The sequence below is a fragment of the Argiope bruennichi genome, chromosome 3, assembly GCF_947563725.1.
Source record: "Argiope bruennichi chromosome 3, qqArgBrue1.1, whole genome shotgun sequence".
In the NCBI taxonomy this organism is placed as follows: Eukaryota; Metazoa; Arthropoda; class Arachnida; order Araneae; family Araneidae; genus Argiope; species Argiope bruennichi.
Window position 1 is genome coordinate 42,252,346 of NC_079153.1, and position 27,752 is coordinate 42,280,097.

At 29.6% G+C, this 27,752-nt stretch overlaps 1 protein-coding gene across 4 annotated transcripts in view; it reads left to right on the forward strand.

The window, feature by feature from the left end:
• Nucleotides 1–27,752, forward strand: part of LOC129962724 (medium-chain acyl-CoA ligase ACSF2, mitochondrial-like) — a 56,446-nt gene that overhangs the window by 130 nt on the left and 28,564 nt on the right. Inside the window, exons 1-8 of one of the 4 annotated variants that reach the window (XM_056076671.1) lie at nt 12–639; nt 746–841; nt 7,027–7,210; nt 13,880–14,008; nt 17,340–17,393; nt 22,385–22,503; nt 22,602–22,649; nt 25,868–25,985. In XM_056076671.1, the coding sequence (XP_055932646.1) occupies nt 777–841; nt 7,027–7,210; nt 13,880–14,008; nt 17,340–17,393; nt 22,385–22,503; nt 22,602–22,649; nt 25,868–25,985 (717 nt within the window). In that variant the 5' untranslated portion in view covers nt 12–639; nt 746–776. Of the gene's footprint in view, nt 1–11; nt 842–7,026; nt 7,211–13,879; nt 14,009–17,339; nt 17,394–22,384; nt 22,504–22,601; nt 22,650–25,867; nt 25,986–27,752 lie in introns of those variants that run through there. The other 3 variants (XM_056076673.1, XM_056076672.1, XM_056076674.1) reach the window with 3 other exon arrangements.

Consider the following 27,752-nt stretch of genomic DNA (forward strand, 5'->3'; position numbering starts at 1 on the left):
GTATGCATTCGCAACATTTGTTATCCTTTCTCAATCCTAAACTTTTGTCACATAATATTGAAATGATTTCTTATCTATATTTGCGCACATTTATCAACAGTATTTTCATTGCGAAATTTACTGTTTTGCAAAAAAGGTGTTTATTTTCCCCAATATAAGAACGAATCGATAAACAGCAAAATCAATTGCTCCAGGAGTTGTTAATCCATTAAATTTGCGCCAAGATGACAATTTTCTGAACAGAAGTAATTCGGAAGAATTAACGTATGCTTTATCTTTTATCTCTTTGAATTGCATTAAAAATTATGTAATTTCAAATTCAGGTCTTTTGTTATTTTTTAATCAAATTTTAATTATTTTTATATATATTTTCATTGTAAAGATTCAGTAATTTTTCATGTCGTCTAGTTTTTTTTTTAAATTTTTTTTTATATGAAAATTATTGATAGCAAATTCTAAAGTCCCAATCAGAAAAAACACATCGAAAAAAAAACTATCATTACGACTGATAACAAAGAGTACTTTTGCAGTCATTGATAACATGAATCCTTTTACAAAACTGACTGATAACTATGCGAGCATGTGAAAGAGAGTTTGGAATCTGACAGATATGAACGTCTGCAAGTAAAAAAAATAATTGTTAGTAAAGTTGTTATTGGGGAAAAAAAAAAAAAAAAAAATCGAAATTTTTATACCTAAATTTCAGATTGTGCATTCTAGGCCTCAAATAGTTTTTTTTTTTCAGCCTTGAATTTTTTTTTATTGTAATTTGAATAATGAATTGCTTCAAAATACAGAGAACTCTGAGAAGTTTATTACAATTGCAGTGCTCACATATAAGGTAAGATTGATTATTATTTATATTCATAATTGTGAAATATAATTAATTTTATTAAAATAATAAACATTTTCGTCAGAAATTATATTTTTAAAAATGTAAACGAAATTTTGTGACATTAATACTTTTATGACTATGCTTTTGAAGGTTTTCTATATTCTTTAAAGAATATTTTTTAATTAAAATTAATCCTTTTGAACATATAGATATTTTATATCTCTTCTTTAACTGAGAAATAAAGTTTTAAATAAAAGTTTGAAATTTGATGAATGCTATTTTTTTTTACTGTGAGTGGATCTTTTGGTAAAGTTCTCGCTTTATTTGCTTTTAAATTACAACTATTGCTTATTATTATTTTTTTTGCAGCCGATTTTTGTCAAAAAGTACAAAAAAAAAAAAATCAATTATATTTATTTTTCTGAATTCAATGATATATTGAACTGATATTTTTATAGTTTTTTTTATTTAACTTTTTGTTGTTTTTATTTCAACATGAATAGATTTTGGAGTACATTATTAAATATTCAGATGAAAAAAACGAAAACTTGAAATTTATTTAGTGCTGTTTTCTTTTATTTTGAGTGGATCGTTTGGTAAAGTTCTCGATTGAATTTCTTTTAAATTGTCAATACAATTATTCTGTTATTTACTTTTTGCCGAAAGGGACAAAAAAAAAATATATATATTTATTTTTTGGTAGCTTAAATCTTTTTCAAATCTTCCATAAATATTGAATTGATATTTTTTGTAGGTTTTTTTTTGTTTAACATTTGTTATTTTTATTTGAAAGTGAGCAGATTATGATGAATAAATTATTAAATATTCAGATGGTTTTATAGTGATTTCTGGAAGCATTTCCTTTCATCACAATGCTGTAAGGTTGACATTCATTTTGTAACTTGTGTAATCTAAAAACCATTGTATAAAACGTATCAAATACAACGCTCTACAATACTAGACTACCAGATTGGAATTATCAAACTTGGTGTAAACGTACTTCCTACAGTAATTTTTTCTTGAATTTTTAATTAATAAAAATTTAAGCAAAATTTTATTTATTAAAAATTAATTGCTAAAAATTAACTTTAAAAATTAATTTTCCGCGATAAATATCTACAACATAGCACAAAAAAATCCTCTATCGACTATCTTGAAATTTAAAAAGGGTAAACTTCCCAGTGATGCCAATTTAATTTTCCTGCAATATTTTAAAAATTTTACGTTTTTTTTTTTCTTTCTATTTTCTATTTTTCTACTGTCAAAATAACAAGTAACTGAAAAGAAATTAAAATAATACTATCATAGATATTTTTCTAAAGTTCATTCATTTTTAAACACTTTTCTTTTTTCTGAATTTAATTCGATATGCTTAATGAGTTTCTGTAAATTGTATGTTGTCAAAATCATTGTACCCAGCATTCAATCGCGAATGTACTTGTTCTGAGAAACACTATGTAGATGAATAAAGCTAAAAATAATATGATATAATATTTCAAAGTAGGGAATCGAATTTCCTTTCTTTTTTTTCTGTTATTTGTTACGTAATTTAATATGCAATCGATGTTGACTCAATAGTCAAAAGGAAAATATCCGATTAAATAAATTTTGCTATAAATCTCATACAACAATGTAATATAATTTGGATTAACAGTGTTTTCGGTTTGCGTTTGAATGAAAGAAAAGCTTTAAAAGGAACCTTAAAAAAATATAAAGTCTTTTATAAAGATATTTGTATTTTTCTTGCGTATTAAAACGATTGCAGCAATTCTATGTAATCAACAAAATTATGAATTATAGCAAAAATTTTATCAATTCAGTTTTTTTACAATAATGGATTTATCATCCTTCTAAAATTATTGTGCATATTTTGCTTTTTAAGATGAAAAATTTGTACATTTATCTTATCATATACAAATATATTATATAAAAATGTTTTTTTTCTTTATTTTTAACATTAGTGTTTGGTGTTTTCTGATTAGGTAACATATCCGTATGACAAATGCATTCCGTATAATTCAAATTGTTGATTAAATGTTGTTAAAATGGACCATTTTATAGGAAGAAAAAATATTGGTTATCATTAATTTATTTTATTGCATACGATAAAATAAATGCATCATATTTATTGAAAACAAAGCAGTTGCTGATAAAAACGGAAATCGAAAATTCTTGATTGCTCTTGTAAATTTTAAACGAAAACATTACTTAAGTCTATTCTGATGGCTTAAGCCTATTCTAAACATTACTAAGCCTAATTTAAATGCAATCTTTTCAATATAATTTTATGTTCACGATTCTCAGAGCAAAAGAGTTTCTTTTTCCATAAAGTTGAGTTCCATTACATTATAGTGCTATTCAAAATTCAATTGTCTGTGCAATTTATTTCAAAATGCGCTTTATCTTTTGCAACAATGTAATTTCACTTTCTAATGTTTCATATAAACTACTACACAGATAACTAGAAAAATCTTTCTTATTTAATTTTTCGCAATGGAAAAAGTCACTCAATTAAATATCTGACTAAACTGGGAAAATGATTTTGATTCGCATTACAATCTATTATTGAAAATCCTGCCAAAAGTTTTCAATGAATTTACAAAATTTAAAGTTGCATGTTATTTATATTGGTGTGATTAAGAATGTAATTTTTTTGAGTTTAAAAATGTTGTAAAAGTCAAAATTTTGTTGAAATATTTTCGAAAGTTATGGAGGAAGACTACAAAATTTCAGTTCATTTTTAAGAAATTAAAATTAAAAAGCATTTTTTGAGGTGCATATTTTGACCTAAAACAGGTGCATACCCTCATTTTGCAAACATATCTGTTTCAAATTTGATAACAGCAAATTTAATGGTTTGTTCAGTAATTCACACATAATACGCATTCACACATAAATACTTCCTTTTATATAAATATAGATAAATTAATAAATTTTTAATCAAAGTTTAATAATTTTGCCATTTAATTAAAAAATTTAATTTTGTATTATCTTAAAAGTAAAATATTAAGATTTTAAAAGAATTAGCTTAAAATTATTAAATAAGCAAAAATATTTTTTTTGTCTGAAAAAATATGAAATTTGTTTGACAAAATGCTCTTTTTCTCTCTCTCTATGTGTGTGTGTTTGTGTTTATGTGTCTGTTTCTTAAAAAAAAGAGTAATTTCTTTATCAAGTTTTAGTTTGTTGAAAATTCTCCTAATGTCAAGAAATGGGCTTAAATGATTATAACCAAGCTCTGTCTTGGTTGTGGATATCTCTAAATGATTTTAATGAAAACATTTCTTGTCTTGCTTATCTTAATGATAATAAAATGAAAAAAATGTCTTATGTTTACTTTTCTTTAAAATTATTTTTTTTAAGCAGCGTGAAACATAATAACACGAAAAGATTTTTTAAGCTTAATTTTCTATTATTATCTTATTAATTTTTTTCTTAATTATATAATAAAGGTAACAAACACGAAAAAATGTATTTAATATTGCCACAAGCAAGTGAATATAAAGACAGTAATTAAAACAATGAAGAATTTATTAAAATTATCGACAAATATTTTATGAAAATACGGCTGATATTATTAAAAAGTTTATTTTTAAAATTTTTAAAAAAGAGTAAAAATGGTTTAATTTTGGTACAATAATATGATCTAAAGTTAATGAGAAAAAAATGTCAATTTATTTTTAATCAAAATTTTATTTAAAATTTTGAAAAATACTTTTTTAGTGTGCACCGAAAATCCAAGGAGTAACTGCAGTAAATAATTTGGTAATTCTAAATCCAACAGTTTGTCTATCGCGTAAAATATTCCGAACAATAATTTTTATCATGTATAATATTGAAATCATATACATCTAATATACCAACATTTAAATATATGATTTTAATAGAAATAAATAAATAGAAAGCATTTTCTTTACTTATAAAAAAATAATGTTTTTGTGATGGCCAGACCGTTGAATATTTTTTGGAATGTGTATCTAGAAGCGCTTTTTTGAAATTTTAATTAAAATTTTAGCTAATCAAAAATTACGTTGTTTTCATTGTTTCATTAAATATTTAATCGCGTGTTTATTTTCCATTATTGAAGGGCAGGGAAGAATGGTTCTTTTTAATATCTATATAGTTTGCATGACGACTAATTAAAATGAAGTTACAATACCGCGAAAATTAGGAGATGGATGAACAGAACAGTTACGCTTTTAATGGCGTTATGATTTCATGGGTTTTAGTTTAGCTTAGTTAACGCCCCATTTTAAAGCTACGCTAGGGCTATTTTGGCACGGACCTCAAAATTTTGAACAGTTGTCAGATGACGAGGACGAACCTGAGCTGGCACCCCCTCTCCAAACTTCCACTCTGCACCACTGGGAGGACGTTTGATCCCGACAGATTTAACGTGCACCAGATTCCCTTATACGACGGTTTTTCGGTGGAATCGGGCCCCGAACCTGAAATCTTCCGGTTCCGAAGTTGAGACCTTATCACCAGTAGGCCGTGGCCCTATGATTTCATGGGAGTAGCTTCCATTAGAAATATTCATGTGCAAAATGAATAGAAATATATGTATATTAAAATAACATTACTTTAATGTCTATGGTAATTTTAAGTTTAAAAATAGCATTTTAACGAAATGTTGGACATGAAATATGTTTGTGAGATTTAATTGAATTCAAATGCAAACAATATTTCTGAATAACCAGGTTGTGAAAAGCGGCTAGTGCTACATAAATGAAATAAGGAAATCATTATAAAATTATTTATTCCTTTTGGAGGGCATAATTTTTGTTAAATTATATTCACAATTACGAATGCACGCAATTCAAATATAATCTTTAAAAATAAAATTTTTAAAGGTTTTCTACACGATCAAAAAGCTTTCCTTATTCTTTAAAAAAAAACAAAAAACATTTAGATTATATTAAAGATAGTTAACCTTGGAAAATGCGATTCGTTTTGCACTAATCACAATTGCTTACATCCTTTATTTAAGGAAAGAATGAGTTTGAATGAGTTCATCAGTAAATTAATTATGGAATGAAATAGGTACAGTTCTTTCCGGTAAACAATACATAAAACAAAATATAGATTTAAAATAAAGTTTCAAACAAATTAAGAAAAAAAATTTAGTCATCCGTTTCAAATAACATGAAAATTGCTAAGCAAATTATATATATAAAAAATATTTCGAAACTGAATTATTGTATCACAAAATGTGACTTGTAGCAGTTATTCTATTTTCTCTTTTGGATAAAAGATGGCGATGCCCGATTAGGTAAGCATCCTATGATGCACTGAGATTGTAACTGATGAGATGAGATGCTGTTCTGTCAAAGCTGCGCGCATTAATGTCTTGTCTTTCGTGTTTGTGTTTGTTTTGTGTGAAAAGTGATCATTAAAGAAATGTTCCCGAAAACATACGCCCTTTTTCTTCTATTGCACGGATCATAATGATCTTCATTCCACTACAAACTTGAGTGAACAATACAAAGACGAAGGCATAAGAGAATTTTCTAAATAATAATAATAAAAAAAGAAAAGTTATTTCTTTCCCGAAAATAAAACAAAAATATTCATTAGAAGACAAGTTTCTCAATTTTGAAATAAAATTTTATCTATTCCCCTAAACAAACGAAAAATAAAAAGTGTATTTCTGAATCAGAATCTGGAATAATTTACTAACAATGTTTAATTTTGTGTTATAAGCAATGGCGCAGAAAAGAAAGTATTGTTTACCAATGGATTCTAAAACCTTTCGCACTTTTGCGCATGCGTTAGGATGAGTTTAATTCGACAAAATAGGGGTGGGAAGAAAGATGAAAGGAAGAGATGTTTCCATTTAACAATAAAATAAATTCAGGAAATGTGCACATCCTTCTGCGTCTCACCCTTTGGTGAAATGGAATCGTCGAAACGTGGTCGTTTCAGGACACTGAATCAACAGTAGAGCTAAATTGTTTTATTATATAACAAGTATCGCCCAAAACAGATATTGCTACAGATATTGCACACCTACCAAAGATCATGAATTTGTATTTTTCAGAAATAATATATTAAAATTATTAATAGTATTCTATGTTATTTTCAACATTTTATTTAGCCTTTTACTCTTTTTATTTTATACAAAATAAGTTTTTAGATTTACTTTTTGTTTATTTTTATTTTTTGTTTGTACAAATTTTTCTTTTCTTAAGATTTCTTAGCTACATCCGAGAGAAACTCAAGGAGAGTTATACTTTTAAACCCGGAGACATTCCACTTTCAAGTTCAACTATATCTCAAATTTTAGATGAAGCTGCTGACAGCAATGGAGATGCAATAGCATTTATTTCTGATCACCAAGGGATAAAGAAAAATTTTACAGATTTTAGAAACGAAGTTAGTTTTCAGCCTTATTATTTACTTCCTGACTTCTAATCTAGACGTACTGCGAAGTCATATAGAACATTCTAATCGCTTACTGATATCATTAAACTTTAATTCCTATTAGAAAAATTCTTACTAATTTATAATATTGTTTCCCTGCAATGTTAGTGTCATAGTAAAGAAGAGAGATTTAAAAATATTTTAATAGATGTTGAGTTAGTTCAGGTTAATATTCTTCCTGTCACTAAAAATGAAGGTTCTAAAAAATACAAGAATTATGACGATATCTCTAATAAGAATCAAGATTCGCAAATCTTCTATTCTATATCCAATTGCGAAACTATAAAAGGCGAATTAATTTCACTAGGTGAATTTTCGCTTTGGAGTATTGATTGCAGAGCGAGCTATACAGTTGTTGTAAGTAGTTCTGTGCTGCTGTTAGCGTGTTAAGGATTTTTGCAAGCTGTTCTTGTGAGCACTTTGATTATATATTACTATCTGGGAATAAAGTACTGTTATCTTTTATCTTATTGGACTTCTCATCAAACATTCCCGACTGATGATCAAACAAGTAGACCTGAATTATTTAATTTGTCACCTTCCATCTCCCTTTATCATTTTGGGAGAAATGAACGGCCATAGTCCTTTTTAGGGAAGTTCTGATTCAAATTCACGTGGTCTGCAAATTGAACAACTTCTGTCCGACAACAATTTATGCATTTTAAATTCTGACGAAAAAGCGCATTTCACTTGCCAACACGAACATTTCATTCAGTTGATCTCACCATTTGCTCTCCATCTCTGTTACCATTTTCAGTTCGGCTGTACGACAATGACCACTTTCCATTAATCTTACCGGACAGAAAGTCTAATCCAATCAGTTCTTTCCGCTCTCCTAAATATGTTTTAAATGCAGCAAATTGGCGAAAATTCACTTCTTTAGCTGACATCAATTCATCAATTCTGAAAGCAATCTTCCACTATCGAGGAAGCATTAAATCATGTAATTCATACATTAATTGAAGCAACGGATAATTCCATTCCAAAGACATCTGGCATTCAGAGGAGGCAAAGCAAGCCTTGGTGGGATGCAAATTGCCAACTGGCATATAAAAAGAAGGAAAAAAAAGGCATGGAATATCTTTCGACGTTACCCTTCTTCTGAAAATTTTATAAGTTTAAAAAAAGCTAAGCTGAATCCAGAAGGATACAAAGAAGAAGTGGAAGAACATCATGGCAAAAATTTGTTTCTAGCATAACCTCTACAATATCTAGCCGTCAGCTATGGAAAAAAGTTAACAAAGCCTCGGGTATTTCTCAACCCAATACAGTTTCTATTTTAATTGATCGAGGGAACATAATGTCAACATTAGGATATCCTTTAGGATATTGAAAATTGCATAGTTTCGAGTCTAGCTTATACATCGAATAGTGAAAACTATTCGATGATCTACAAAACCGTTCGAACCGTTTTGGAACTACAAAAATAATGATGAAAAACAAAAATTAAATTTCTATTCTCTGGATAATTTTCCCTATAACTGCAATTTTACTCTTTCAGAATTCCGATCATGCCTTGCCAATGTTCGTGATTCATCTCCTGGTCGAGATAAGATTAGTTATTCTATGATCTAACATTTAGAAATGGATTCGCAAGAAAAGTTATTACATCTATACAATCGTATTTGGCAAGAACATCTTTTTCCCACTATGTGGCAACTAGGGATTGCAATATCGGACCAAAATTTCAATACCGGTATTCGGTATTTCTTAAATCCTAATACCGGAATACCGGTTTTAATACCGGTATTAGAAATTTTAGAAAAAGGAAGAAAACACAGGTGTTTCTTTTTTGTTTTTGTTTGCCAGTTTTGTTAGAGAGTGTAAATATCACAAAAAATAATCTGTAACTTATAAATTATAACAGTATATAATCACAAAAAAAAAATATAGAAACATCTTATTTATTTAAATCACAAAAAAAGTGTAAATATCACTATTCAGTCTGTGGTACTATTACAAATTTTTGAAATGTGATCTTAAAAAACATAATGCATCAATTCTACTATCATTAAGTCTGAAAAGTAATTTTGTGTAAAAATGACCAGCTGTCGAAAACGCTCTTTCGGCATCTACGTTAATTGGTGGTACTTTTAGCAATGCGCGATATACTTTTTCCAAGTACTTACTTACCTCTAAATCCCTCATATTCAAATGAATCGATTTCCCGTCGGTTGGTTTTGGATATAGCTGATTTCTGTATTGTATTTTGGTTCGTTGAAATTTTTTTTATTTATCACTAATTCTAATTTTTGTTCAAGAGACAATTCCTTTTCACTATCGACAGTAGTGACATCATAATCTTCGATAATTGAACCGAATTCTGAATGTGAATAGGTTTGTGGGAAAATTTTTTTAAGAAACTTTACTCTAATTTAATCAGATTTGAATGGGTTATTTTCTTTTCTCCTTTTCATTTTCATTTTTAAAATCATTAGAATTATGTAAATACCATAAGACATTTTCTATTTCGGTATGCCTTTCTTCTGTGCGATTTTTCAATGTAATATATAATTCTTTAAATAGTGATGTGTGCTGTTCTTTCAGTGACTGCAACATGAAATTTATTGTTGCATTAGCTGTTAATAAATTAGAATCTCTCCGACATAATGCCTCAATAGTCAGTTTTATTAGAAATAGAGCTGATGTAGTTCTGGATATTAAGTCGAATTCACTATCTGAAAAATTAATTTACCGGTTTAAGTCGATTATTGCTTTTTGGATTGGATTTCTCAGTTTCAAAAATCGTTCCATCATTAGAAGTAAACTGTTCCAATGTGTTTTAGAATCTAATATTAACATATATTCTGTTTTATTTTCAGTTAGTATATATTTTAGTATTATATCCTTTTTATAGGGGAACGTTTAAATATTTTAACATTTTTTCGAACTTTATAAATTATAGGAAGCAATTCTTGATAGGTTCATATTTCATCCTCATTAGCAATATCTTTTTCAACAATTACATTGTCATTATCTTCATTGTCAATATCACTCTCACTCTTACTCTTTTCTAAGTTGGGTTCCGAAGTTTCTATATCCACAGTATTTGGATTCTTCTGTTTTTTATATTTTTGGTATAATACATCTATTACTCCTAATTGAATTCTGTGTGCATAGCACAACTGCTGATTTGCACCAATCCATTTTCCAACTTTTTTCATAATTGTTGCTCCATCAGTCGTTATGGATACAACATCTTCTTTCAGGGATAATCCATGTTTCGCTAATTTAGATTTAAGCAATTAACTTAGCCATTAATTAGCTAATTAATTTCGCCCATAAAAACAAAAGCGTATACTATATTGCTATGTTCGCGATACCGAAATATATATTGGAAACAATTTTAAAAATTTCTAGTAAATACCGAAAAACCGGTATTTAAACTTGTGAATACCGGTATTACGAAATTGTACAAATGGCTCAAAATACCGGTATTCGGTATCCCGGTATACCGGTATTGCAATCCCTAGTGGCAACATTCTATAACCATTATTGAAACCAGACAAAGGTACAAAGAATCCTTTTAACTATCGTCCAGTTGCTTTGACCTGTTGTCTCTGCAAATTGCTTGAAAGAATGATAAATCGCAGACTGATTTGTTATTTGGAGGCACATAATTTCCTTCAGCCATCCCAAAGTGGATTTAGGGGAGGTCGGAGTACAACCGATAATCTACTTGCTCTTGAAACAGACATTCGCCTTGGATTTTTACAAAGAAAACATTTGATTGCCATCTTTTCTGACATTGAAAAGGCTTATGATCGGACTAGGAGATACTGAATTTTAAAAGATTTACATGATCTTGGACTACGAGGAAATCTTTCTATTTTTATCAGAAATTTTTTAAAACGTAGACAATTCCGGATAAAGGTGAAAACTGAACTATCAGAATTTTTTATACAAGAGGAAGGTGTCCATCAAGGCAGTGTTTTAAGTGTAACTTACTCTTTTTATTTTAAAAATTAATAAAATTTTAAAACAAATTCCACTTTCTGTGAAAGGTTTTTTATATGTTGATGACCTATATATCTCCATAAAAAACATTTATTATTTTATTATCTATACCGATTCATTAAGTGTTTAATTGTCACTCTAATAATTTAATTCCAATCTTCATAATCATCCTTAGATTTTAAGAGTTTTGGATATTTTTCATAACTTGAATTCTCATGGTTTTACTGTTTTACTCTGTTGGGTACCATCAGATTCATCGTGTGGAAATTTTAGGCAATGAGAAAGCGGACAAGGCCACCAAATTGGCGACTGCTCCTATAAATATGACTTTACCAGCGCGCGACTTAAAAAAAACATGTTAAAATGGTTCTTTATTTGAAATGGCAAACAGAGTGGGATTTCGAAATAGAGAACTAACACCACGCTGTCAAAGCCCTTTTACAATCTTGGCCTTCATTAAACAATAGAAACGCAGATACTCTTTTAACACGCTTACGCATTGGTCATACTAAGTTCACTCATCTTCATCTTTTACTCGGCGAACAACCACCAAAGTGTTCGTGATACAACTGCCGAATTTCTATTCACCATATTTTGAGTGAACGCTCATATTTCAGTGTACAGCGCTTGAGCTTTTTTCAAACATCTACCATTTCAACTTTACTTGGCAAAATCCCTCATGTTAATCTTTTTGATTTTTTTTTTAAATCAATAGGGTTTTATTCTCTCATTTAAAAAATATGATTTATGCTTATAAATGATATTAAAAAAATCATTTATAAGCTTTATTAATAAAATTTTATACTCTCATATTGCTATGATGTTATTTCTCTGGTTGGCGCAGCATAGTCAACATCTTGGCTTTTGTTCCAAAAAAGACAAAACAAAACCAAACCAAATCCCGGTTGATTTCCATAATAATACGAAACTAATCATTTTGTTGATAGTTTTATTTTCTTATTCAATTATATCCAAATAGTTTTCTTCATTCGAAGCACAAAATGCGTCATATTGCATCTATACATGCAGAAGTTGGGAGCGAAGAGAGAACTAACGCTTATTGTCTGTGATCTTCGAAGATTTATCAGCTCCCTGACTATTCTGTCACAATTCTGCGATATGTTCAGGAGATGCAGAAGAGGATTAGAAAAAAAAAAAAAAAAACATGAAAACAGAATAAAAATACAAAAAATCGAAACTGAAGTTCCAACAACATGAAGTATTACAACATGCTTTAAAGCCATTAGTGACTTATAAAACACTTGACAGCTTGAATGCACACTTTTTTGGTGTGGTAGCATTTAATTAGAATAATTGAATAATTAGAATTTAATTAGAATAATTAGAATAATTGCAAGAACATATAAAATTTGATACGTTTAGAGCGAACACTGAGTTGATTTTCTATAGAAGCTTTAAATTAATTTAATTAAATTTCTGTTTTTCCGAAATTCACGTATTTCCATTATTAACATAGAATATAAGAGTGCTGACTTTATCTGCTTTTCATCAATAATGTTTCATTGATATTTGAATTGTTTAAAATATTTTATAAGATATATATTAAAAATATTTGTAATTTTGCAGGTGAAAGCAGTTTTTTCTGTAATAAATGTTCTCATAATAACTGAGAATTCTTAAATGCTATTAAAACAATAAATTCTGAACATATAATTACAATATGCTCTTACATGAATGTGAATAGAGTTCTTTCTTCTTTGGGAATGCATGCATATAACAATATATTTGAAAGCTATAACATATTAATTATTTGATTGATATTTAATTAATTGAATTAATTATAAAAATTATTTGAATAACATATACAGCACACTCCCGAGTATCCAACCTAACGTGACCGAAGGGCTGGTCGGATAATAAAAAGTCGGATAGACCGGAGTTCTATGTACTCATTTCTCTGCCCACCAATACCAGAAGACAAAGTTTTTATATCAGCATTCATTGTTATAATACTTATTTTTTCACTTCTGATTGAGTACTAAGCCCTCCATTTATTAACCCACGTAAAATATGAAAGAGGTCGCTGCCTGGCGAATCATAAAAGCGGTTGCCGGTACGTGTTGGGTTATAACAGAAGGCTCTGTACTGGTAGTTCATATATGTTTATATACTGCACTGAGCGTTTCAAGAATTTATTAGAGTGGAAGTAAGTTAAAGGATATAAACTGTTCACATTTTAACATAAATTCTGTAATCTTCACGATAGTACACTTAAAAAAAAACATTAAGCATACCCCGAAAACAGCTTACGAATATTGCACGCGCTTTGCAGTTATAATAAGGAACGGTGGCAACGATAGCGGTCTATTACACACTGCGAAACAATGAACAACGAGAAGAAAGTTACTCTTTTCCTGTCGCAACCTGTATTTTGCCCACGACACGTAGGAGGACCGTAGCAGACAACAATGCCTTGGCAATGTTGCCAATGCAACGCCTTGCCTTTCTCATTTAATTATGATAAACGTAAATTAGGCCAGATAGTACGAAAGGAAGACGGATAGTCTCGAACCGGATACTCGGGAGCGTACTGTACTATTATTCAAATAATTTCTTTCATCTTGAATGAATGTCGTATGTAAATTGTATGGTAACTTGTGTAATAAATTTTCACCTGTTTTTTTTTATATAATTGTTTTATAGGTTGACAGATTGGCATCAGGATTTGTTTCACTTGGGTTGAAGAAAGGAGATAGAATCGGCTTATACAGTCCCAACTGCTACGAATGGCCTTTAACCCAATATGCTGCAGCTAAAGCAGGTTTAATATTAGTAAGTGTTCGTGAAGCTTATGTTAAATTATAATATTTAAAAATATTCCAATGAATGACAATAACGTAATTTACAGTATACCACTAATCAAAGAATTTACTGACTTAATTCCTTAATTTACGAATAATATGTTCATTGAAGCATTTTATTTATGCAGTCAGCCTTATGTTTTTAAAAACTCAACCTAAAATTTATTTTCTCTCTTTCTTTATGTATATGCATGTGTGTAATGGTATCTCTTAATCTAATTTAAATCTTAATTAATTTCCTAATTTTTATCCTAATTTAAATTATGCTAACTTCCTCCTAAAAGCAGCTTCTAATACTCTGAGAGAAGGAATAAAAATCCTTGATGCTTACAATATTCTTTCAAAGATACTTGAGATTCTCTATCAAATCTACACGTGTCAAAAAAATCTCTATCAAATTCTCATAGTAAAATCCTTAAACGGAAAAATTTTGGCCTTTTCCATTCTTTTGTTGCAATGTAGACTGACGCATTTTTTATCATCGCTTATTTTTTTGTGTGAAAATTATGCCTCCCGGGGTGAAATAAATCGAAGTTTTAAAATTTCAAAAGTTTCTTCTATTTGGTTACGCTACTGCTAAAATATGTTTTACATGTATATGTATTTTTAATAAATTCAGTTCATTTTCGCTTTTAAAATCAATTGTTTTATTAATAATCGAATTCAAGCTTCACTTTACATTCTGACTTGAGTTTGGAATTTAATGCCTTTCAGGGTTTTATTTATGTACTGTTCAATGTTGAATTGTAGTCTCATACGAAAATCAGGTGATTAAAATAAATGCTTGATCAGATAGATAACAGTAAAATACTCTTTAAAATGTATATAAGATTAGAAGGCTTTTTTTCTGTTTTTCCTAAAATTGTATGGAGCGTATCATTCAGTGGCATATCTAATCATGGCATAGTAAGGAACTTTTAAAAGCTGTTAAAAATTGAACATTCTACCTTATCACAAAGAAAGAAATAAAGCCATGATTTAAAAACACTCATCTTTTGCTCTTTCACCAGGAGTAACCTGTTATATAGATAATAAACGGTTTTTATTCTCACCTAATAAAAAAAAATCAGTGTAAATTTCACATCCCTTGGCTTATTTTCAATGAGCTTTCCAGTTTTCTTAAAAACACTAAATCAATGATTTATTATCAGTTGCATTCCAAAATAAAATTATTCTATATTTTGAAGTCTAAAATATCATGCCAATTAACTGGACGTTTTTCTTTTGTGACATGGTGTTCGCAGCAGGTTTGAGCAGTTTCTAACACTTCACACACGGTTAGAACTAGCTAAATCATCAATGGATTAGAATCAGATAAAGTTTGAAATAAACTTTGTTTTAATGCTTTATTTATTATCTTGCTTTAAAAAGTATGATAAAGATACAGTGGAAAATTTTTGATTATTAACGGAAATCAATTGACAGTGCATTTTTCAAAGGATGTTAACACCAACATGTTTGCGTGTTTAGATTATCTTTGGACATTGTAATGATGTAGATTCTTTATACAACATACGAAGTTGCATAGCAAACGGAATCTGATCTGTTATCTAATATCTAAACACATATTTGTGACGTTACATGCGTTTTCCACATTTGCAGCATGCTGAATGGAATTTAAATTTTAGTTGACATGGCACAATTAACGCATATTAGATGAATTTATTCTTTTTTGTAAAAGTCTATGTGCATTTTATTAACTTCCAAATCAATAATATAATTTCATTGTTGACTGCCAGTTTACACAAGGATGGCACTTTTTGGGATGTAATAATCTAATATAAATGATATTCCCCTGCCTTGCTTATGCAGCCGGGGTATTGAATAATGGAGTTACCATGATAACACGGGTGCTATGCTTAATTTAGAAATGATCATGATTAACCAATGCTCGGATTGTGCATCCTGTTTTAAAATTGTGGCCAACAAACTACTCTAATATTTTAGAAGTTTCTTCAGGACAGCAAGTATCTACATGTTTTTCCGGCGAGTTTCAACCTCACAAATTAGATGCCATTTCGAAGAGACAATCAAAAAAAGGATACAAACCATTCAAAAGAATAGTATAAATCAAAATTACAGAGCACTAAAAAGCAAAACCAAGAATTGGCGTTTTATTTACACTAAGGTACTTTGGAATACCAAACAGCAGATAAAAAAAAATAGAAAAATAGAAGTGAAAATTTAAAAAAGAAGGAAATAAAAATTATAGAAAAATAAAAAGAATAGAAAAGAAAAGCAAATGTAAAATAATAGAGTATAAGAGAAAAACAAAACTGTGCCCGTCACCTTAAAAAGAGTTAAAATTTATTTTGACGAAATTAAATTCATTATCAGTTACTTGAATATTAATGATACTTTTTAGTATTTTCATAGTATTTACTCTCTTTTTGTAATCAACAGAGTGAAAAAAACTATCTTCAATTTAGCTTAACTATAATAATGTACCGTTTTGCAGAAATACAGGGTTTATTTGAAAAGGACGTCCCATTATGGAAATGTGGTCAGATGATGAGGAGCATATCTCTCTTTCTCAAATCCTCGACATGCTACAGGAACAAACATGCTTTATTACACAGCATAACTGTTTTTATGAATAAAGTTTAAAATTCATAATGAACATAAAAATTAAAATTCGAGGTTTTATTGCTACTTTGCTGCAAAACAATTTTAACGTGAAAAATTATCCTTTCCAATATTAACCATAATATTTTGTTTGGCTAGCTCTACTCGTAATAAAGATGAATATGCTTTTGTGTATGTGTGGGATCTCTACAGAAATAAAATTAAACCAGATATTAATTAAAGTAGATAAATATAAAAAAAAATCCAAAAATCTTATTAGATCTCTTTTTTCGTCATACTTCTGAGAGAAGACAAATAAACGTTGGATTTCATAACCTCAAACGTAAATAATAATAATAAAATCCCACACACACTCAAAAAAGATAAGTTCGGGGGAATTGGTAATAAAATGTTATATTTATGACGAATAATGTTATATTTATTACCAATGTTTATTATGAATTATGTCATATTTATTACAAATGTTTATTATGAATAACGTTATATTTATTACAAATGATTATTACCAATTACAAATATTACTAATAACCTTGAAATAATTTTTTATTTGTACTCCTCGTAATTATAATATTCAATTCATAGGTATTGTACTTGTAAATAATATTTTATTTGTAGATACAATATTTGAAAATAATTCTTACTTTATAATGATATTAAGTGAGTAAACTTGTATTAATTTATTGTTAGAAATAGTTATATCATTCTCTCTTTCAAAGGTGACTATAAACCCTGCCTACCAACCAAGTGAATTAGAATACTGCTTGAAAAAAGTGAGTTGAAAGAAACATTTTAAAATTCAAAATTTTCTTATTATTTCTCTAACAAATTTTTAATAGAATAATAAAATTAAAATATTTATATCGTAGCAGTTGCATTACTCTATCTTTTCTTTTGGATAATAGATGACGATAACTAATTAGGTAAGCATCCCATAGTGCTCTGCGATTGTAATTATAATGAGATGAGATGCTATTCTGCCAAAAGTGCGCTTTAATGTCTTGTCTTGTCTTGTCTTTCGTGTTTGTTTTGCGTGAAATGTGATCATTAAAGAAATGTTTTCGAAAACATACGTCCTCTTGCTTCCATTGCATGGATCATAATGATCTTCATTCCACCCCAATATCATATTTGTTAGTTAAAATGACTCTCTAAAAACGGTTATTAATAACTCTTCCTGTTTTGAATCCTACAAGGGGAGTCAATATTAAATATCAGAGGATTATAACTTTTTATGTAACCATAGCAACATTAGACCCGAATTAAACTCCATGGAGACAATGTGAGTTTAGGGGCCTCCTTTCTCCTCTTAACTGTCAAGAGCGATCTTTTTTCTTTATTAATCTTAATTTAACATCTATAAAATCAATTTTTAAGTACCAAATATTACAAAAATTAAAATAATAACACGATTCAATGCGAATCCCTTTCAAGAAAGTTGATTTCAGTATTTCACGTATAAAAAAATGTAAAATTTAAAGGTAATTTTAAATTAGATGATAAAAAATTAAATTTTTTTTAACACACTCTAAATACTAAAATACAAAATTTGATAGAAAAAACCGAACCAAGATGACGTTGTTAACATTTGACCATTTTTAATAAATTTAGTTTTTGAGATAAATTATTTTTCTTTGCATACATTGTTTGAAAAGCATTTCCCTGTATTATAACTAGTGTTAATACTACGGTAGTTGAAAGTAACGAATAAGTAATAGCAAGTAATTCAATCACAAGTTCGTTATTGCTGAAATATTCTGAAAGCTTTTGTATATATGGTTAAATCATTGAATATAATGCAGAGAGATTTTAATATTTTCATAACATTTACAGAAGTCTTTTGAGAAATATAATTCATAAGACTACGGTAAAAGTCGAAAAAGTGCGATTATAAATTATTCAATAAATAGTTGAAGAATAATCTCAAGAATTATGTACTACAAGAAGTGCGAAAATTAAAACTGAAAAAAAAAAATTCGAAAACCAAACGATATTTTCGCAATTTTTTTGTGGTGCAAAATTAATCAATTAAAAGTATGAAACCAAATGATGAGTTAGTAGAGCTATCTGGAGGTGACGTCACTTCCTATAAATGCAAAATAGTAGCAAACAGGATAATTTTTTATTTTAATAAAGTCAATATTATTTTGCTATTTCAAGAATATTATCTTGCCTTGGTATTAAGGTAAAATATTTTTGACCTTAGGGTCTGATGATGTCTGATAAAATCTGTCAATCTGATGAAAATTGAATATATTTTTATTCTAAGAAGATGCATAACTGTACGCTAATTAATTAAAGATTTTTAAGTACGTTACTAAGATTAATATAAAATAAAAGATTATTGTGTTTTAAACTCTCGTTCATAATAAATTTATATAACTGAAAATCTTTTTTTCTTATCAAAAATTGAACTCAAATTTCTCTCCTAAGTTTGAGCATCCTTTGTCTTACCATGTGCAGCTTTCTCAATATTACTAGTTTCCTGATGGATGGTCATAATAGATCTCACAACATGCAGTCACTGCACTGTATTTTCGAAGGAAGTTTCAATTCATGTCTTCAAAGTTAGAAAACAAACCTTAGTAACGATTACTTTTTTCTTTTCCAAATCCTCTCGATTTTATAGCTATAAATGTTTTTGATGTGCCTTTTATGTTTCCTTTGGAACTAGCATATCTTTCAAATGATAGATTGTGAAATTATTTTCCTTAAATCTATGCGACTTGTCATATGGTTTTAAACAGTTTGTGTATCATGTTGATCAAGAAAATTGCACACACTGAGTAATAAATACATATATACTCCAAATATAGGAAATAATAATAATAAAAAAATATACTTGAGTCAAGACGACCATGTCGTCAATTTACACCGATTTGAAATGAGTTTTTTTGCAGGATTAACAGGAAAAAGATATAAATAAATAATGATTATGAAAAGTGTATTGTTTAAGGTAGTCATATATAAGAAAGGAATGAATAGCCAAATAAATTTTGGTTAGTCAGTGAAATTTTACATTGCATACCTTAAAAATTACAATGCATTAATTAAAATACACGAAGATTATCTTAAAAACAACGAAATGGAGGCAATGGTTTCCAAATGAAAATTTTTAGAGTCCAGCAATGTAAAAAGCTAGAAATATCTATAAATCGATAAAGTTGAAGAAATATCAATAAGAATTAAATCATTCTTCATCTTTCCACAATCTCCCCTAAATGATTTTAGTTTGAATAACCTCGAATACATGATCCTTGTAAACAAAATGAAAGCCAAAATTCACACCACTGTTGAGTCCCCCTAATGCTGCATATAGACTTTTAGTATTTGCCTACCTTGCCTATTTGATACTTTGCCTCTGTAGGCAAGGCATCAAACACAGTTAAATTCATAATCACAATCTATGTTCAGTAACTGAAAGGTAAATAAAATTGGTAAATAATATTGCGGGTATAAATATAAAAACTACCCTCAAGCCGTGCTTTATGCAATTTCCGAGTCTTCATAACTTTCAAAGAAGAATTACGTCGTTGGTAACTTTACACTCATACTGCTTTTATCAAATGGCAAGAACAAAATGTATCCATACAAATCTGTATTTTGAGAGCAAAACAACGGCAACTCAATAATATAACGACGCTGATAGCGTGAGCGAATAATTGCTGTAAATTTAAGTAAAAAATAAATCTATGATTGAAAACCTGTACTCCTTTCGAGATTATCCTTTCCTTATTTAAACGACCTGATTTCGTTGCATCGTTGGCTAATGGGTTGAATTTTACATTTATATTATTGAATCACGAGACATCTTTACTCAGAAATCATGAGTGCCATTGAAAATTGCTTTGGACGGGTAGATTTTTTTGACAGGTCTTTTACACAGGTAGGAAATGCACAAAATAAAATTTTTGAAGTTAAAAAAGCAAAACTTTTGTATAAATATACAGTGGAACTTGGCTAATTTGAGCGTTTTAAAATCGAATCATTGAAAAAAATTTAATTGAATTTCTGACTCCCCACTTTAAAATGTATTTTTCGAATATATATATATATATATATATATATATATATATATATATATATATATATATATATATATATATATATATATATATATATATATATATATATATATATTATATTCGAATTTATTCTGAGTAATTCGACATCAAATCTAAAATAAAACTTAATTTGTTGTTGTTATCGTATCTATGCATACAGTGCTAGTGCAAAGAATTAGAGTCCTCCAAAAGCCTTGGTGACAAGATCTGCAAAAAACTTAATCTAAAAAGAAATATATATATATATATATATATATATATATATATATATATTAATATCTTAAATTTTAAGCACATAATTATGTTCCAACCTATCTTTTATGGCGCTTATAAGTGAAAAACTTTTAAGGGCTTTTAATTCACTTGCACTACCACAATATAATATGTTAATTCAAAAGAATGTTGAAAAATTCTTCATTCAAAAAAAATTTGAATTTAATAAATGTGAATTGTAAGCTTGTTTTTCAACTTCATTGTTAAAAGTATTACAAGGGGTGTTTAAATGAGGCCTGAGTTAAATAGGCCTGAGCACAACGATCCCATTGATTAATGAGCCGAAGGATTCCTTGTTCCCTGTGACCGTGACGAGACCCAGTCCTTCACAGCGTCCTCGAATTCGCTGTCCGAGTTGAAGCGCTTCCCTTTCATATGTTTTTTCACCTTGTCGATGAGATCGACCGTGATGACTGTGTTTGCCTGGCCTGGTTTTGGATCATCTACCAAACTCTCACGGCCTGCACGTAAACGGGCACTCCATTTTCTCACTGACTTATCTGTCACACAGTCTTCCCCATATACGGTGACCATTCGGCGTTGAATAGCGGTCGGTGTAACACCTTCCGCTGTCAGAAATCGGATAACGCCGCGCTGCTCATCAATCGTCGAATTTTGAAATGTGAGCGCCATCCAGTCTTCACATGCACTGCCAAGTCAATCGGATGGCGCTCTTTATAAGAACCTCTGCTCTCTCCTGCGCATGCGGGTGCCAGCGCGTGCTCTGATCTACGCTGGATTCTCCTATCACATCCCTAGATGTCTCGCTATATTCTCCCATAGCGGCATAGGCAAATATGTTACGTTGTTTCGACGATTCGTACCTTTTCATTTGAACACTCCTTGTATATTCAAAGCACAATTCACACTTTTTGTGAGAATAATTATTTCGAAAATAATTTCAATTTTTTAAAATGTAATTCTCAATGCTTTTTTCTTACTAATTATTATAAATTATGTATTATTTTTCAAAATTGTTAAAATAACAAAAAATTCTTTTATGGCATTTTAAATTTAAAATCAATTCTTTTTCTTCTCATACTCCTTGTAAGCTCTAGCTTTTATTAATATGAATCTTTGGGAAAACAGTTTTTAAAAATTAAAATGCAATTAGTTTAATTATATTAAAGTCCCTCTTTGAAGAAACATTAGAGATATTTTAGGATAGATCTAATAATTCTCAATTGTGATAAAATGATAAGGATGCCACCCGAGTTGGTATCTCCTCTTTTCAAACTTTCGCACCACAATAACGAGAGGATGTTTTATTGATGATGTCAGATTTAACATGCGTTTGCATACACAATGCATTATTGACAAATGCGGTTTCGAATACGAGACCTTACCACTAAATAATCTAGTCCTCTCTTGCTATTGTTCCAATAATGCATGAAATTAAATTTTCGATGTTCAATATTTTTTTGTAGGTTGGTTGCAAGGCTCTCGTGACATGGGATAGCTTCAAAACACAAAATTTTTACGATATATTGTGTGGGCTGATTCCTGAGCTGCCAAGCAGTCATCCGAATGATCTCAATAACTCTAAGTAATATAGAAAAAAATATCAAAAAGATTAAAAACATTTCATCAAAAATAATATGCGAATAACGAATAATAATAATAATAACAATAATTTATTTTCAGTTTTCCAAATCTGAAAACAATAATGATGATTTCTAAGGATAGAAAAACGTAAGCAACTTTTTTATTTTTTTTATTTTTGGAATTAAAATTTTCCATCTTTGAAATTTTCTTAATTTTCTTCTTTTCTTATAATTTAATCAAAAACTGTGAAGAGAATCTTTTTCTTGTAGTTAGGTCCCTTTTTTATTCAAAAATATTAATAATATAATAATAAGAAATTAATGAGATACGTTTGTCTTCTATCGAAATTACTTACCTAAGCCATTAATTATTCCTAACTCTAAAAATCTGTGAAGATAGCTTGACACTCTTGAAAACAAACATCTAAATAGAAAAATCCTAGCAAATTGATCTTTCAAGATATATATGTCAAAAAGCAGAAGAATGTCTATATTCATAACGTTAAATTGTGTACGCAGTCGCTTTTAAAGATATAATCCTTTTTGTCAATATTCTATTGAAAATATCAATAAAAATCAATATATTTCCCATCGATATACAGATTGAGTTTAACTAAATATGCAAAACGAAAAAGGGTCATAGAAGAGCTCATGTGGATCGTAAATCATTATAACAACCTTATCTTATCTTCTGCCATTTGTAAGTCATAATAAAAAAAGTAATTATGCACCAATCGAGAAAAAAATCCTAATTTAAAAAACTATTGACAGCCCTAAACATAAAAGCTAGCATTACTTATTTTATGTGTTCAAAGAGGTGAAAAAATCATATAACTTGGCAAAATTTTCATCATAATAGTAAGGTTTAAAACCAAGCACTGAGCGCCAAAAGCTTGGGAAAAAAAGCAAAATTGGATTGTCGTCAAAATCTTAAGTTTTGTGTACCGCAAATACCCTTCTAGTTACAATATGCTGAACTCGCCAAATACTTTTCCATTTCATCAGCTCTTAAATGACCCTACAATAAAATATATCATTGCCCTAATTCTGGAGAAATTTAATCTTTCGTGTACGATACAAAGATTTTGGCGATAATGAGGTTTTGAATCTCGCCAAGGTGCCGGCGTTTTCCTCTTGGTTTTAAATAATGGTATCTCAATAAAAATGATGTTACCTTATAGAATGTTTTCTGTCCTTTTCAAATTATATGCTTGTTTTACGTGTAGATCTATCAGAAGCTGTTTAAATCAGGATTTTTCCCGATTGGCAGCAAGATTATTTTATCCACCACAATGTGCATTGGTAAGCATTAAGACGGAGTTATCAAAGTATTTTATGATCCACCTGGCTTTTCTATCACTGTCTTTCGTTAGAGAGATTAGGTCATATACACCTTGTATATCCGCATATTTATTACGAGCATATATCCTGTCAATTTCATTATTTACTTCCTCTTATATGAAATAAAAAGAGAAAGAATTACAATTGTCAAAAAAATTCAATAATAGAATGAGAATTTGACGAATTTCCACGATTTAAATTTCTTGTTAGCCCTAAAATCACATTTTTGATATTATGAATTTCTCTTTGTCTGGATATATGATAACTCAGAAATACATGAAACCAGAATGAGTTAATTTTGTATGTAGTTCGAAGAACAAATTTTTAATTTTTATCAAAATTTGTTAAAATCTATCAAAGGAAAACTTTTCTCTTCAACCATATGCTTGTGAAGGCAATAATTCAAAAATATAAAAAGCCATATAGATGAAATTGGTACAGGGATTTATCTTCAAATCCCAACAAGCATACTAAATTTGTGCTTAATCTTTTAATGGGAGGAAGGCATATGTCAATCTTTATGTTCATAGTTATGTGATCACAATAACTCAAATATGCTTCGATTTAGAAAAATAAAATTCGATACATGTTCTTATAACCTAAGTAATATATCTGTATCAAATTTCGGACCCAATTGGTGGATATAAAAGCATTGAAAATGCATATCAAATATTTTTTATTACATTAAAAAGTGCAAAGCGCTCCATTCAGCGTCACTAAACGCAGAAATCAGAAATGAGGCGGTACTCATGATTGTGGATTGGCGTGAGCTTCGAGAGTTTGGCGTCCTCTCTCTACACTGCACCATTCAGCGTCACTAAACGTAGAAATCAGAAATGAGGCGGTACTCATGATTGTGGATTGGCGTGAGCTTCGAGAGTTTGGCGTCCTCTCTCTACACTGCACCATCCAGCGTCATTAAACGCAGAAATCAGAAATGAGGCGGTACTCATGATTGTGGATTGGCGTGAGCTTCGAGAGTTTGGCGTCCTCTCTCTACACTGCACCATCCAGCGTCATTAAACGCAGAAATCAGAAATGAGGCGGTACTCATGATTGTGGATTGGCGTGAGCTTCGAGAGTTTGGCGTCCTCTCTCTACACTGTACCATCCAGCGTCATTAAACGCAGAAATCAGAAATGAGGCGGTACTCATGATTGTGGATTGGCGTGAGCTTCGAGAGTTTGGCGTCCTCTCTCTACACTGCACCATCCAGCGTCACTAAACGCAGAAATCAGAAATGAGGCGGTACTCATGATTGTGGATTGGCGTGAGCTTCGAGAGTTTGGCGTCCTCTCTCTACACTGCACCATCCAGAGTCATTAAACGCAGAAATCAGGAACGAGGTGGTACTCATGATTGTGGATTGGCGTGAGCTTCGAGAGTTTGGCGTCCTCTCTCTACACTGCACCATCCAGAGTCATTAAATGCAGAAATCAGGAACGAGGTGGTACTCATGATTGTGGATTGGCGTGAACTTCGAGAGTTTGGTACCCTTCGCTCTACACTCCACCATCCTCTCTGTACGTTCAGGGGATGCAGAGAAGGAAGGAAGGAGAACTGAAAAGGAGACACTAAATTATCTAAGTGCACGGGGTAGTCGAAAGAAGAACATTCAAGCTTATTACTTTCGTCTATGCGATATATCGAAAGAATAGGGATCGCGATGATTGTGATGTATCTTCGCATTTTAAAGCTCCCTGTTTTCGTAAAGTCATTACTCTTGTCTATCTGCGATTATGATTACTTAAAAACGAAGCTAATTGGGCTGGACTCTAACTACGATTTTAGATTCAAATCATATTTTGAATTTTACTTAACAGATTCCTGGTCTTTATAATCAAGTGTATATGTAAGCGATAGCTCAAAAACAAAAACAAGCTAGAAAGATAAATTTCTTTTTGCGATATTTACACCAAAATTATAGATCACTGTCATTCGCATTGTGCATCATAGCGTCAATTGTATCACCATTCAGTACTTCAGATTATAAAAATTATTCTCATTGTTCTTTATTATTTTTAGAGGAATTCTGAATTTCAATGATGCCCTGCAGTCAGGAAACAAGGAAAGCGACAGGATTCTTTCTGAAATCGAAAAATCGATACAATTTGATGATCCTGCGAATATTCAATATACTTCGGTGAGCTTATAGATTTTACCGAGTAGTTATTATTAGTGAATTTTTATTGAATAATTCTAATTTATAAATTCCTGTTTTTTAGAAAAATTATTTAATTTTAAGTTAACGAATTTATTTAGATGAATAAAGAAATCAGAAGGTGCTGTTAAATTTCTGTGTGCTTCCAACACTTGTTTTTGTGGCTTATATAATTTTGATTTATATGTTTTAAATTAGGGATTCCCAAATTGTAATTATCGACCCATTGGTAAATCTGGAGCCAATTTTTGATAGTTCGCCACAAAATCTCTCATGTATATCAAATTAAAATTTGCAAAAATGAAATGAGAATTTAAAATCTTTATGAAGCAACATGGTAGCAACAAGATAAAAAAGAAACGCAATATGCGAACAAGCGAATAATGTTAATTGAACACGAAAAGAAGAAATAAAAGAATTGAATATAAAGAATCTACTTTCTGTCCACCATATACCTGTCGCTTCTTCTATTGTTACAATCTTTCGTTTTACTTAAGGTTTACTTTCATTAGACCTTAAACCCCGATCTTCTCATCATAAACTCTTTTTCGCTGTGAACATTCTAGTCAATTAGTGTATGCATTAATTTCGAAACACTTCTCTATCATTTGTGTAGACATTTATTACATCTAATAATAAATGCTTTTTTCGCCACTAAGGCTAGCTCTGAGTCTATAAAAACACTATTGAGGGAAAAATGCTTGTTATCGTCTCCGAAAAGATTCAGTATTCCGAGGATGAAGTGGATCTCTCTAGATTCGGTTTTTAAAAAGTGGATCGCATTGTACAAAAGTTTAAGAGTCTCTCTTTTAAATTATTGGCAAAACCAAATATCCAGTACCCCAAACACAAACTACGGTCCAATATCCTCTATTTTTATTTTGTTTGAAAGTTTAAGATCCCTAAATATATCATTAATGATCTTCTGGCTCGCACAAATATTTTAAAGTAGGTTCACGATGGAGAAAAACCTTGACAGAGTTTGCCAGCTATAACCACTGTACTAATCTCATTAACTTTTATTGCATGTGAACACTTATAATCCATCAACGGTCGCTTGTTCACCACCCCTTCTATTTTTCGAGAGACATCAGGAAATAAATCTTTGATAGAGCACACAGCCTAAATAATTGTATGATTTCACCAATTTGTTTAGCCATTTTACAAATGTACCTAATAGTAAGATCACTTTATATTTAATTAGAAAATAGAATATAATAATTACAATAGAATATAATAATTAGAATACTACCTTTTTTATTTTGTTAAGATGTAGGTCATCAAAACTGTTGATATGACTAAATTATCAACAGTTTATGTATTAAATTAAACAATTAATACTAGTATTTTGGAAGCCGAACAGCACAGATCTCAAAGTAGCTAATTATTTTTAAAAAGATTACTTTTTTTGAAATTATTTTTCCATTGTTACACATTGATAAAATACTGTGATATGATTGATAAAAATCTTAACATTCCTTTTTTAAATAACTATAAAAGCTGCAAATAAAAAAAAATCCTAAAAAAACATTTATATGTTGATTTTTTTATATAAAAAAAGCTTAAAGCTAGAAAAAATCAGAATTAAAAAAAAACTTTATTAGCAAAATTCCTTTTAGTAAGAGTATTTCAGAACAAATAATTAGTAAGGGCATTTATAATGCTTTGCTTATTCAAAGAATAGTATATGAGGCAGTTTTTAACAGAAGAAAGATGATGAAGCGATTTGTAATTACTCCTTTGAGTTTA